Source organism: Lagopus muta, chromosome 9 (assembly GCF_023343835.1).
Source record: "Lagopus muta isolate bLagMut1 chromosome 9, bLagMut1 primary, whole genome shotgun sequence".
In the NCBI taxonomy this organism is placed as follows: domain Eukaryota; kingdom Metazoa; phylum Chordata; class Aves; order Galliformes; family Phasianidae; genus Lagopus; species Lagopus muta.
Genome location: NC_064441.1, coordinates 8585094 through 8598682, shown reverse-complemented (window position 1 = coordinate 8598682; position 13589 = coordinate 8585094). Strand labels below are relative to the sequence as shown.

Here is a 13589-nt window from a genome sequence, read left to right as displayed (position 1 = left end):
CCCTTCAGCTCTTTCTCAGCTCTTGCCTTCTGGGGGCTGCGTATCCCTGGACAAACAGCCACAGCAGACCCCTCCCCGGCCTGGGGGGAGCTGGAGACATTCCTGCAGGTGCTGCTTTGTCTGAAGGAGATGGAAACCCACCGGTCCTGATCTTTGGTGATGCATTTCCCAAGCAGAAGGCTGAGAGAAGACTGGAGAAGCCGAAAGACAGGTGGGGCAAGACCACGATGGTTGTGACACAGTGAGCAGATGAGTATCTATTGAGGAGAGAGATGGCTTTTAGCTCATTTCTGGCTACACATCTGTCTACCTCTCCCTGAGCCCTCCAGCTTGTGCCCTCAGGCATAGTGCCCACGCTGTAGCAATGGCAAATGATCATAGAATCAGAGAATCGTTATGGCTGGAAAAGACCTCTAAGATCACCTAGTCCAAGCAATGATGAGGCTCTGGCCAAACTCTTCAGGTGCTGCTGCTATTGAGATATTTCCAAAAGAGCTCAGAGACCACAAACCCACAGCCCCGCTTGGCCCAGGTGGGATTTGGGAAGCAGGACTGTTTGACTCTCACCCAGGGTTTCCTCCATGCATCACCCCAGGGCGGCCCTGTCCCCATGGCCAGTCACCCCTGAGTAACACTGATGTAAACGAGCACAGGGTGGGCCTTTGCTCTAGCAGCAGAGGAGCCAAAGCCTTTGTAAGGTGATGAGCCACACAGTTTGCTCCTTGGCTGAGGTGCTGCAACACGTTGGTACAGCCACCAGTGAGTGCCCGGGGGAAGATGGTGAGATAATGGTGTGCTGTGGGAAAGCAAGCCGGGACACCGGGCTGGGCCTGCTGCTACAGGACCCCAGGGAATGAGAGCGCAGGGGAAAAATCTGCCCTTTGAGAAAGGCCGGGAGGCACCGCAGAGGTGAGCTTTTGTCTCTGATTGACGGCTGTAAGGGCAGCAGAGAGAGAGGAGTGAGGCCTTTCTCTGCCAAGGGAACACTTGGGAACATCCCGTGTGAGGTTGTGGCTCGCAGATGCCCCTGCTTCTTCCCGCCATGGTCCATCATCTCCTATGGAAGGAGCAGGGTGTGGTGAAGCTGTGGCAGCTGGTGGTGCCACCTGTTGTGCCAGGGAGCCGGGCCAAACTGCCAGCCTGGCTCTGTCCCCACAGGGGTGACGAGGAGTGGAGCCACAACGTGATTCAGTGGCACAGAAGGGAGCTGCCTGCATCACATGGCTTCGCAGCAAGGGAGGCTGTGGGCTCCCATGACCCCCAGCCCCATCTGAAGGGATGGCGTGGGGCAGCCCTGCACTGCTGCGATGCACCGCTGCTGTGCTGCTAGCAGAGTGCATGGCAGTCGCTTTGCTCTGGCAGCAGCTGCGAGGGAGAAGGAAAACACAGAGAGGAGCACCCCATGTGACGGCACGTCCCCCGGTGCCACCTCTGGCTGGGAACAGCGTCCTCCCTCTGTCTCTGGGGCTGGAGGACCATCAGCTGTGCTAACACAGAGGGGTGCTCGCCTCCCTGCTGCGCGGCGCCCGCTGCCTTGATGGTGACATCCCAGCTCACGGAGAGATGTGACAGCCCTGCAGAAGGCATCTCTGCCTGCTGCTCTCGGCCCGCACAGCAAAAGCCCTCCGCTTCTGGGCAGCTTCCTCGGCCAACCGAGGGGGGCTGGAGCCGGCGCGCTCTGCGTCTGCACGTATGCCATAGGAGCGTCCCCTTCGGCAGCTCCGTCGTGCTCCGTCGAACGCTCCGCGCGGCGAGGCCTTGCGGACCCTGACGCGACCCGTAGCCGCTCCGACCCGGAAGCAGACGGCGGGCGTACGGACATTTAAACGGCGCGGAGCGGCGCGGCGCGGCCGGTGAGTGGGGGCCGGTGCGGGCCTGGTGCGGAGCGGCGCCTCCGGGGGCAGAGCGGGGCCGGTCCGCGGCCTGGCGGCGCTCGGGCCCCGCGGGCAGCGCCGTCGTCGCCGCGGGTGGCGGTGGCTAGGGCCGCGCGTCGCGGTGTAGGGGCCCGGCCGTGCCGCCCGGCGGGGAACCGGCGCTGTTTGCTGCGCCTGATGCTGCCGCGCGGGGCCGGCCGGCCGTGGCGCGTTAATGTCAGCGGCTGCAGGTGTTTGTTCTTTATAGATAAAGATGGCAAACTCCCATCTGCCGGAACTGCCGGTCGGAGAGCCGCCGCCGGCGGCTTTGTGAGTGTTATCTGCCCCTATTGAACCGGCAGCTGGCGGGGTGACGTTAAAAGAGAACTCGCTACAGACCTCCCCGCGCGAGGGTTTTGTAACAGCCGGTCAGCGTGTTAGAGGAGCCCGGCAATTGGCCGGCACCGATGGAAAATCTTAGGAACGAGGATTGCAAACCACACAAAGAATTTTTCCTATTTATTCAGGGATTTTTAATTTTTGCTTTGCATTGTGCAGTCTGTTCGCATCCGTCCTTAATTACTTCAGCAAAGCCCATCGCGGTGCGCTGCTTCTCTGGGAGGGTCAGAGCGGGGAAGAGGCAGTGCTGAACTCTGCCCTGCCAGCAGCACTGAGCTCGGAGGTGTGAGAAAGGAAGGTTGAATGGGCAGTGTCCTTGTTTGAGCTTAAAGGCTGATTTTGGTGGAGGAAAGGTGAGACTGAGGCCTTGAAGTCTCACCGTAATGTCTGGGGTGAAATTGAGCTGTTCTGATGCCTTGGGGGAAAAAATAAGAGACCTTTTTAATGGAACCCTGCAGGATGCTGTGGTTGCCCTGGTGAACAGCTGCATTGTGGTTTTCAGTTCCTCTTTGGTGGTAGATACAGCAGAAAGAAGTCATCAATATGTCCTGTCCAAGTCAACGATATACCTTAGCAGTTTAGCAGTTTAATAGGTTGTTTTGCTCCAACAACTTACACTGCAGCAGCTGAGGTAGGATTACAGGCTGATGTACTGAAGTCCCGTGTTTGTGCTTGCAAAGGTGGAGAGGTCATATGCTGTGTAGAGACTGGCGCTGGATGGGATCGCAGCTAATGCCTCTCTTTACTGAGAATTAAGAGCTCTTGCAAGATACTGAGGTGTGCAAGGGAGTGTGTTTCATGTCAGTCACACTGGGGGCAAGTTTGTGGCTAGAAAGACAGGCTGAAATGGTCAGTGCTGGTATTCAGAGCAGCTGTTCTATATAATTCTGCACTCTGTCACTGCGAAGGTGAGGTAACGTGCAATATGTGTTCTTTACTCGAACCTGTAAGGACTCAGTTATTTCTGAAGGCTTGAAGTTGAACACAAGATCTTCCTGTTGATGACCTCTGGACTGACACATCTGGTAGTCTTGTGAGCTACTCCCTTAATTTACCTGGTTGTCGAAAGGCAGGGAAGGGAGGATTAAAGGACTCAGTCTTGTAATGGAGGTGTGAGCACTGGGACAAAAGTCCTCACTTCCTGTGGCGCGTGCATTGTGGTCGCTCCTTGGTCACCACCAGTGGTTTGGTATGGGGCAGGTGTTAACGACACAGTGAAACCCTTTCCCCCAGTGGAGAGGTTAATCAAACTGGTATTTGTGAAGAGGTCGATATGTTCTCATTCAGTACGTTTGTGTCTTTAGCGTAGGTAATTATTTGATATTTTGTTTGAAGAAAATGACCCTCTTTTTTCCCCGTGTCTATTTATAACTCTTTGAAGTCTGGCCCTGTTACCGCACTATGGATCCACTGGGGCATGCAAGAAGTGCTCCTGCCCAAGGTGCCAAGGAAGGATTAAGCAAGCCCGCCGTTCCCCAGAAGAACGCTTACGCTCGGCTTGTGCAAAAGCACCACAGCGGTCGGTTCCGGTCTTACATGAACCGAGTTGCACAGAAGATGCAGTTGGAAGAAAGCACATCCAACGAGCACAGCTCGGACCTGGAGCTGCCCCTGCGGAGAGGGCTGGTGAAGGAAAACCTGGCCAGGAATGGGTTGAATGTGCGCAGCTATTCCCCAGTCAGAGCATCTCACCTGGAACAGCCTGGAGGGTTTGAGAACGATAAACCCCAAACCCTTTTTAACAGATGTCTTCATAGGAAAAATGCCAGCGTTAACTCAGAAGGAGACTTGGAGGTGGAGGAAGACTGCTATGTGCATCGGCACGGGGCTGCGGCTGACTCGTTAAATCTGAGTGATGCCATGGGTAGGCGAGTATCGACCGGCCTGAGACACAGCGCAGCTCTGCAGAAGTCTTCTGGTTCTGATGAAAAGGATGAGGAGGATGTGTGGAGGAGGAGACATAAGAAACGAGGCAGGTGTCCTGCCAACACTGATATGGCGGCTGGACACTTGTTGACTGAGCACTTTAGTGGGGATGTGCTGGCAGCAAATGCCAGGAGAACCAGTCTCTTGTCTGCAGGTCAAGTCCAAGGTGAGTTCAAAGTAAAGAACTGCTTTGTGCCTTTGCTGCAATTACCCTGGAATTGAATGTGATGTTTTAGCCATGAGTGAGTTAACAGGAGTCGCTTCTACTCTGTCCAAGTGAGTCAGCCCCTACTTACCTGTGGGTGGCTTCGTTCTGATTTACAAGTAAGCCATAGTCCATGTGCAAATGGCTTTGTGTGGAGCCAGCTTGGTGTTGGCAGGACCTCATCCCCCTGGCGTCGGTTCTATGTGGCTTTGATGCTTCCAGCATCAGCTCAGGACTAGGAGAGCCCAGTTTCTGTGATGTGCAGTCCAAATTAATAAGACTGCTGGATGTGAGCTGGCTCAAGGCAGAGGCACAGCTCCCTCTGCATCTCCTCTTTAGAGTGCTGGTTGGCTTCTGCAGAGTGTCCGAGTCTGTCTGATACTCAGCCTGAGATGCCTGCATAATATCTAATCCCTGATAGAGTATTGGCTGTAGTAAATCTTGCTGTTAGTAACAAAGCAAACACATCTTGCAGTAGTACAGTGAATGTCTCTTAAATGTGATGGTCAGGGCAAAAAGCCAACTAACTTACAGAGATTTGAAAAAAGTTATTAAAACACTCCACAGCATTAACAAGCAACCAAAGCCAGGCAGTTCAAATTTCATCTTCCTATGGAATGGGTTAAAACTTCCTCTGAATGGTATTTATGGCAAAATACTTGGATTCCCTGATCTTATGAGCTACTATGGAGGAACTCATAAATGTCACTGCATTAAATTCTCTGTAATAAGTCTAAAAGAAATGGATTTCTCAGCTGGGTACAGGGGGCCTGAGGTCTGTCACAACTTTTGGACTGGAAATCAAGTATATGCTTAACTCAGTCACTTGCAAAACTATGCCCCATCACTGAAGGGTGGCAGCGTGCTTTTTACAGAGCTTGCTAGATTCTCAAGAGTGTGGCAGTAGATTATGTGCTAAAGATGGTAAACTCTGATGTGTCCTTGCAAGGCAAATCATAATGAGAGATTAACACAAGTAGGTTATGTTAGTATTTGTAGATAACCCTGATTTTGGGGAGTGTTATTTTTTTTTTTTTTTGCATGCTTCATTGTAACACATCTGTATTTATCATGCTAGGCTGTTATGATAAACTTCATTGCCTTTTGCCTTTAGGGGTCTAATAGCTTTTGGAGATTAGGGAAGAGCAGCCAACAGATTCCATGCTGATGTTAATTGAGACTAGTTAGCTTGTTGTGTTAGGTGCTGTGCTTTACAGAAGCCGAATGCAACACCACACAAGCTAATTGTGTGGGTACAGCAGGAGGTGTGAGGTGCACACAAAGAGCCATCCAAGCTGATCTGCATCAGGGCTGCTGCAGGCCTGGACTCTCTTCTCTTCCAACTCACTGCCAGATGCTGAGGCAGTGAGAAGTTCTGCAGGAATGCAGGTTGTAAATCTCACCGACAGCAGTGTTTTGTACGTGTACTGTCTGCAGCACCCTGAAGGATCGAGGCAAACTTCTAAACCAACATTTGACTCTCTAAAATTTGGCCTGAATCCATAAATGTGTTCACTGTGGAGCGTCGTGGATTTGTTTCGTTCGTGGGGTGAACTTCAGTGGTAGGTTTGGGCATTGTTTCCTGATTCTTTGAAGCTGGTTTGGGATTTGTGTCTTTCTGCCGTGGGAGAAATGCGATGCTGTCACCTTCCCAACCCTCGTGGAAATCTTTCTGGTGTTAGGAAAGCAACAGCACCTGCCCAAAGAGGAAGTGTGAGAAAGGTGTAAGTGGATGAGGAAGGCTGCTCACTGTGAGTGTAGGGATCCCAGGTTTCAAGGAAATGCATTTGTAAAAAGAATGTTTGATGGGAAGTCTGGAGAACCTATGGTTGTAGCTGTGAAAACGATAGGTGCCTGCATGGATTTCGGTCTAATGGGAATAGCCTGGCTTTAAAAACAAGCACCTGCAGTTCCTTCCTGCTTTTTTGGGAGGGAGGTTTACAGACCCTTTGAAAACTAGTCATTTATTTAGAAACTTAGTACAGAGACCGAGAGTAGAAAATGTTGGCCCTTGTGTTTGACCTCCCAGGTGGAAAACTCACCCTGTGGGGAAGATTATTGGAAAACTATTTACTTAAGTGACACCCTTCCTTTTCTTCCCCGTGCATAGCTGAGCCTGGTTACGCTCCAGAACGCTTGCAGGGATGTAAAAACAGCTTCCTGGGGAGGAAAGAAATAGGAAAAAATAGATGTAATTTGATTCAGCTAAATGTCTTCTGTTTGCTTTGAGTACATTTTAGCACTCCTGTCTAAGTGAAATGAAGGCTTTGCGATATGCGAGCACTTAGATATAAGATCTCAGACATCACAGTACCAGATTAATATTTTCCCACTTCAAAGCTTGCCTCTTTCTCTTGATGCTGATATAAGTCATATTACGTTGTGCAGGCAGGTGTCTGGTTTGATCAGTTTAAATCAAGGCTTGTGAGGCTGTGGTGGCAAGAATTGCTTCTGTCATAGCAGTGAGGCATATCATCTCTTCAGTAGTGAGATTTCCTCACAAATTGACTCTGCTTGGGCTGTAGCATGCTTTCTGAAAGGCTCTTTGAGCTAATCTCAGAGCCCAGCGTCTCTCTTTGTATTGCTTTGTTTCATTGTCCTCGTATTAACAGCTCTTCAGCTCAGGTTCAGCTGTGACCCTAAAACTGAAACTGCCAACGTGGAGGGCTGAAAATCCCCTTTGGGGCTCTGTGTAGCAAGAAGCTGGTCCCTGTTCATGTCCTTTTAGTGGTGTTGCAGTTGCTGTAGCCCTGTGGGGATAAGGGGGAAAGTGGAGAGGTTCCTGTGGCAGATGAGCGTTGCTGAGCCCTGCAGCTCGCTGCCAGCAGTACTGTGCTGTCTGTGGCAAGCAGTGAAGAGCCCTGGCAGTGGTCTGCTAGTTCCAAGAGAGCCTCATCTTACATGGAGCAAAGCTGCTGAGGTAGGAATGCACTGAAATAATTCACTGGCTCTTCCAAACGAGCATGTCTTGTTTGCTTCTCCTCTTACCTTTGTCTGCTAACCTGCTGCGGTAGGACAAGAAGCTGAGACCCAGAGTCTGCATCTGGACGGCTGCCTTGCAGGAGGAGTAGATTCTAAATTGCATGTACAACATCGTTGCCTTTGTCATTCTGTACTCTGCAGTCCCCACTCTTGGGGGGTACAAGTAGATCTGTAGCAACTAATTGAGAAGCTGATGGTGACAGTCTCCTCTTTGGCACCTGTTGTTATAAAGTACTGGTCTGTCAATGCCCTGTCCAGCTGTACTGACATGGTAACTGGAAAAAGTAATGAATGATAGGTGGAAAGGCTTCCTCAGGGAGCTCTGGATTTGTGTGAAATCGAGCAACATGTTTAAACCTTGAAAATAGCACTGTCTTGGTATGAGCTTTATTAGCAAATGGAACCTGCTACTGTGCAATAAAGATCCCTTGTCACAGCAGGCTGAAATGTTCTGTCACTCATCAGAGTGGTTCCTTGTGCACTGGGTTTGCTGTTTCTTTCTTTGGACCTTTCCTCCCTCCTTAGCTGGTGCTCAGCTGTGGATTTGGGATCCAGGCTTAGAGGTACAGCATCTGGCACTGTGCTGGTTGATGTCCTCAGGATCAGCATCTACTGCACAGCTCCTGCTGGCATCTTATATATATATATGTTTTATATACAAGTGTGTGTGTGTGTCCTGTAAGGTATTTCATTCCTTAGAGCTTCCTGAAACCTGAAAAGTATCACTAGAGGCTTTGTAAAATCCTGGAATAACTGGGATGAAGATGTTTTCTTCTCTGTTCAGAGAAATTCAGAATCCTATGTGGCTGATTTATTTCTTCCTTGGTTAAGAGAGGTCTCTGCTGTGTCAGGATGCCCCTTATCTGCTTTTCTGCCTGTGGGGCTTTCATCACAGAGTCCTACCTCTGAGCTCTATGTGGCTTTGTAGTTTTTCAGCCTGTACCACCAACTAATCTTGGTTCTTTGGGGGACTTTTCCACCTCTCTGCTCCAAGCTCCCTGGGGTTATTGCAGAGCATTAATGTAGGCTGTCACCATCTGCTGTGTCCAAAGCTTGGGTTTGAACAACCCTCTGTTGTCCCTTGACTGAAACATGTGACATTGGGAACAGCACATGGCATTTGTTGTGAAGGATCCTCAGGCTTCTGGAAGACAAAGCTGCATACAGACACGTTCTGTGGCTTTTTCCTCGTGTCTGTGTGACCTCTGTAAGCATAACTGTTGTAAAGCCTCCTGTTCTGAAGCTTCTTAAACTATGATAAAGCAGAATATCACACTTAAAATGACATTTCAGTTATGTGTACAGATTTTTATCTAATACAATTTCCCTCCAGTTTTTTTCTCCCCCTCAATCTCCTATCCATTAGGCTGGTTGTTTAAAATTTGGTTTTCCTGAACAGAAAGTCTTTCATGAAGTCTCCTGGGTTGTTTTCCGGTTTTTGATCAAAGACTGTAAGGGTTTTCCCACTTCAATCCTGTGTTTGTTATCAGAATCTGTTTTCAGGCAGGCTACTGACTGATGTCTCTATCATAAAAGGCCTTTAAAGCCCCCTTTTCCCTGAGGACAGAAGTATGGACTCTTCCTGCAGCATCTGTCTGTCACATGGCTGCTCCATGAAGCTTTGTCTTAAATATCTGTGGTGTGTCACTTTGTTGGTAAGGAGTTTAGATCAAGCTGCCTGTTGACAGCGAGGTTTTGTTGCTTATTGTACGTGTGTTCTTCAGCCTGTTTCTGAATGATTGTTGCTGTTAGCGCCTTCCTGAGTCTGCAGGGAAGTCTGAACCAATCTGCAAAGGTGAAGGGCCTCCAAATGTGGGATACAGCATGATCTTTGGGAATGCTGTCTCCCAGTCAGACTGTTTCAAAAGATGTCAGAAACTCCAGTGCATGAGAGTGGGGTGGTTTTATTGATGCAGAAAGCTTGGGTGGAGCAGGGTGCTTGTGCCCCTTTGAAGGCTGATTGCCATGAAATAGGCAGGGCTGTATCTGTACCTCCTTGGGAAGAACACCAGCACCAGCTTTGCCAGGTGCCCCCCTGAGGCTCCTCTCCCTGAGAGCTTTGCAGGGTTGTGATGTAGTAGAGCTCTCTTGCCCATCTGCCAGGGTCAGCATGGCCCCTGGGCAGAAGCAGCCAACTCCTGGGTAGCAAAATGCTTTGCCTGTAATGGCATGAGATTTCATGGCTCTCTGATTTGTCACATGTCAGACATTTATTAGCCCAGTCTATGATACTTAACCAGCTTGGGCAGCTTCCACGAAGGAGTGTTTCTGGCAAGCAGGCTGGTGTTTAGCATCACAGCTTTAAAAACAGTTGTTGCTGTCAGATGGAGTTGTGTTTGTGGCTGCAACCCTGACACTTGAGAGGTTCAGTGTGGGTAAAGGAAACGTCCTGGGATGTTTTTCCTGTATGTTTGATGGGCACAGCTGGTCAAGAAGTCCCAGGTGAAATCCCAGGGGTTTTGCCTTTCCATCCTGCTCTGCAGTAAGCGTTGTTTGTGTTTGTTCCTCAGGATGAGCTCTGAAGGAAGAACCATAGCTTTTCCCTTCTTGCAAGGCAAAAGTAAGATAACGTTACCTTTAGTGACGAGTCTTCCAGCTCTTGTGTGGAGCAATTCAGTGTTTAAGAATGCTGCTATCTCCCTGTCTGGCACCGATAAACATGAGCCAGCGACCGAGTAAAGGCTACAGAACCGGCTCAATAAATGGAGAATGCTGGTTGCTGTGGAAATCTTTTACATGTAGCAAATCTTGCCAAGCCCCATGTGACATCTGCGTGATGTTAATCATTGTAATAAGATATGGGAGAGGAGGGAAAGCTGAATTTACTGTATTGCCCCATCAGAGAAATGCTTGAAAAATAGAATGCTCGTTTCTTTAATGGTTTAGCAACGTCATCACAAACATAAATTTCTGCATTGCTTTTGATAGGAAAAAATGCTGCGTTCCCAAAGCTTGTGCAACTCTGTTTTTGGCTAGCATCAGCTGTAGTATGTGAGTTAATATCTGATGCGTCCTCTCCTGGGGAGATGAGATCCTGCCTTGCAGTGGCTGTGGTTTTGGTGTGTGATCTCACAGCTCTGTCTGTGCCTGCCGACAGTTCACCTGCTTTTCTTAGAACTATGTCTATTCTTCTTTTCCTGTCTTCATTCTCTGGGATCAGACCTTGATTGTGTAGCTCTGGTTACTGGGCTTGCCAGTGCGATGCCTGTCCAGAGAAACAATAGTTAGTCCAAGAATTGATGTAAATTTTTAATTAGTTTTAAACCCATAATGCAGCTTGTCATCAATTTATGTGAGCAAAGTCCTGTTGAGTTCCCTCGGTATCAGTTTCTTTGCGAAAGGGTTTGATGATAGCTGTGTGGGTATTGATGGTAGCATGTTAGGATAATAAAATCACAGTGCGTGTGTAATGGCTTAAAAGCTGCTTAGCCGGACTAATTAAATGCAGCTGTAAATTGAGAATGGTTACCAACAGGTGTGGCTGGTTCTTACAGTGTCATGTTCTGCCCTGTTCCTTCAATAATCAGGAGGAAAACATGCAGGTATGGCTGAAATTTTTGTATCTTGGATGTCTCAGAGACAGCGGGGAGTGTTGAATAATGGGGGCAGTTACTGGCAGCCGTCTGCATCACTTGGTGGACTGGGATCAGGCAAAACAAAAGCCATTTACTGGGCCTCCATGGAGCAGCGCAGGGAGCGCAGCTTGGGAAGCAACAGCTTGGAAAAAAGTTTGGAGTTTTTGATGGATTAATCAGCTGAACATCTCCCTCCTGTGAAATGTGACCCAAAGGGTAATGTATGAGTATGGGAATTGCAAGATGGAGTATGGGCTGCGTGTGTCTTTGGTGCAGCAGCAGCAGCTTCTGGAGTGTTGTATCCTGCGGTGATGCCCTCTGTTTGGGGAGGATGGTGATGAATTGATGGATGCCCATAGGAGGGCTGCGAGGAAGATTAAAACGCTGGGAGCGTGAGTGAATGATGTGAGGAACCCTGCTTTACTTATCAAAGAGATGCTGGGGGGAAGGGAGCTCTCATAAATTGCCTACATGGGGAACAGATGTTCCATAATAGGCTACTCAGTTGAGCGGATTATGATATAATGCATTTGAGGCTAAACAAATCCGGGCTTGAAATAAAGTGCAATTTAGCAGTGAGGGTAAATGACCGCTGGAACAGTTTTACCAAAGCTTGTGGTATGTGTGCTGTTACTAGCATATCTGAAAACCTTGATAACAAATTCTGTACACACAAAGCAAGCTGTGGCTCAAACAGGAGTGAATATCAGAAAGCCCTCTCTGCTTTGCTCTCCGTGAGGTCATCCAGCCCCACACCCCCATCACCTCTGTTGCTCAGATAGTCTCTGCAGTGTCACCTTTGCCTCGAGTACCAAGGTAGAACCAACATCAGATGATTCCTCTGCTTGCTGTCTGCTGGTGCCCGGTGCCCCAACCTCTGCTCTTGGCCCTGTCCCTGGTGCTGGAGGCCGCTTCCCTCCTCAGGCCCCCAAAACCTGGTTCTGTGTCCTTCGGAACTCACGGCCCCAACTCCCTCTTGTGGGGAAATCCAAGCTGCTGAGAGCGCTTGACTGGGGCAGGATGGAAAAGAAAATGTTGGGATCCACTGAGTAAAAATAATGTTTTCAGTGACAAGAGCAAAAATTTCCAAGGCGCTGATGGAAAATGTCAGTGCATTGTCAACGCATCTGTGAGCTGCAGCCCACAGATGTATGGGGCAGGTCATGCCTTGGGACTGCTTCTGGCTTTCTACGGATAAAAGCTGGCAGCAGTAGTGTGTTTTGTTTCATTCGTGTGTTTTTAAGGCACTTTTTCCACCACAGCACTAAGGACTACACGATGTGTACCTACTAGGTTGAATGGGCAGTATGTGCAATAGTTCTTCAGCAGATTGTCTTATTCTGCAGCACAAAGGGTAACCTCAAGATATGTCTGAATCTAGAAGCAGTTCTTTCATTTCTTCAGCTGTTATCACCTAGTGTGTTAGCACCTCCTGTCAGGTGCCTTTCAAAGCCTCTTGACTTCCTCTGATCTCCAAGCGACTTGCTTGAATCCCAGAGAAATCAAAGAGAACTTTAACCGCATAATGTTTTCTAAGTATTTCTCTTGAAGTGTTGAACAAGCCTGTTCACAATCAGGGCTGCTGGATAAGAGGTTTGGCGAAAGATAATTTGGGCAAAGGAAAGGATAGAGGTCAGGGAAGCAGCCCTGACCCACATCCTGGGATAGGAGGGGTGGCCTGGGGGAGTGGAGGAGCGCAGTCATCAGGCGGAGTGGGTGCTTAGGAGGTCATGAGCAGGGTGGAGCAGGTTCACAGAGAGTCCTGAAAACCAGCGGAGCTGCATCCCCTCCCTGACAACGCTGCTGTGCTTCTGCACGCAGCTGGAGCACAGTAACTATTTTGATAAACTTTTAGCCTATTGCTACTAAATGAGTTTCATCACCAACCCCTAGTTCAGAGCCTGGAATGGTATCTTTGGCTCTTGTGCTCCTATAGTTTTCCTACAATACAATCCTTGCTGAGGAATTGAATAAAACTGTGATTACTGCCTACTGAAGGCAAAGTCTTGCAGGCATGAGGATGTATCGGAAGTGTTTTGCAGAGAACGCATGCTGTTGCAGGCACGTGATCTTAGTGTTTGGGAGCAATTTCCACAGCACTGTTTTCCTCAACAGAAAGAGTCCATTTTGCATTTTTTTTTTTTTTTTTTTTTTTCCCCTGAAACATAGGCACTTTCAGGAAGCCAAAGTCAATGGAACCTTTTCATGTTTCCTAGATCCATATTCAAATCTAAGGACATGCAACACAACAGTTTTAACTGAGAAAACACAGTTTAAAGTAGAAAAGGAGTGGCCACATGAGCTTCCCACAGCTCTGTGCTGAGCTGGGTGTGGGTCTGGGAATGTGCTTCTGTCTCTGCTCTTTACTATCTGTGTATCCATGGACATGCCGCATCACTTACTTACTGCCTCCATCTCTTATTGGGGATGTTTCTCAATGACATACTCCAGTGACTGAATTCTGGGAGCCAATTGTAGGGGCACAGAAGCAGCTGGTGACCCTACAGACTTGCTCACGAGCCATGACTGTGTATTTTCCCATCCTGGGAGTCACTCTTAGATATTAAACTTTTCTGTGCAGATTTTGACACTTTCTGCCAAAAGTATTTGCAGTCATCCTTTCCAGAGATGCTGGACAGGAGTTCTCTA

The 13589-nt window shown here is 48.8% G+C and overlaps 1 protein-coding gene across 4 annotated transcripts in view; it reads left to right on the top strand.

The window, feature by feature from the left end:
* Nucleotides 1–1626: 1626 nt before the first annotated feature.
* Nucleotides 1627–13589, top strand: part of DIS3L2 (DIS3 like 3'-5' exoribonuclease 2) — a 165795-nt gene continuing 153832 nt past the window's right edge. The window contains exons 1-2 of one of the 4 annotated variants that reach the window (XM_048954573.1): nt 1627–1853; nt 3634–4344. In XM_048954573.1, the coding sequence (XP_048810530.1) occupies nt 3654–4344 (691 nt within the window). In that variant the 5' untranslated portion in view covers nt 1627–1853; nt 3634–3653. Of the gene's footprint in view, nt 1854–2089; nt 3286–3633; nt 4345–13589 lie in introns of those variants that run through there. The other 3 variants (XM_048954574.1, XM_048954578.1, XM_048954576.1) reach the window with 3 other exon arrangements.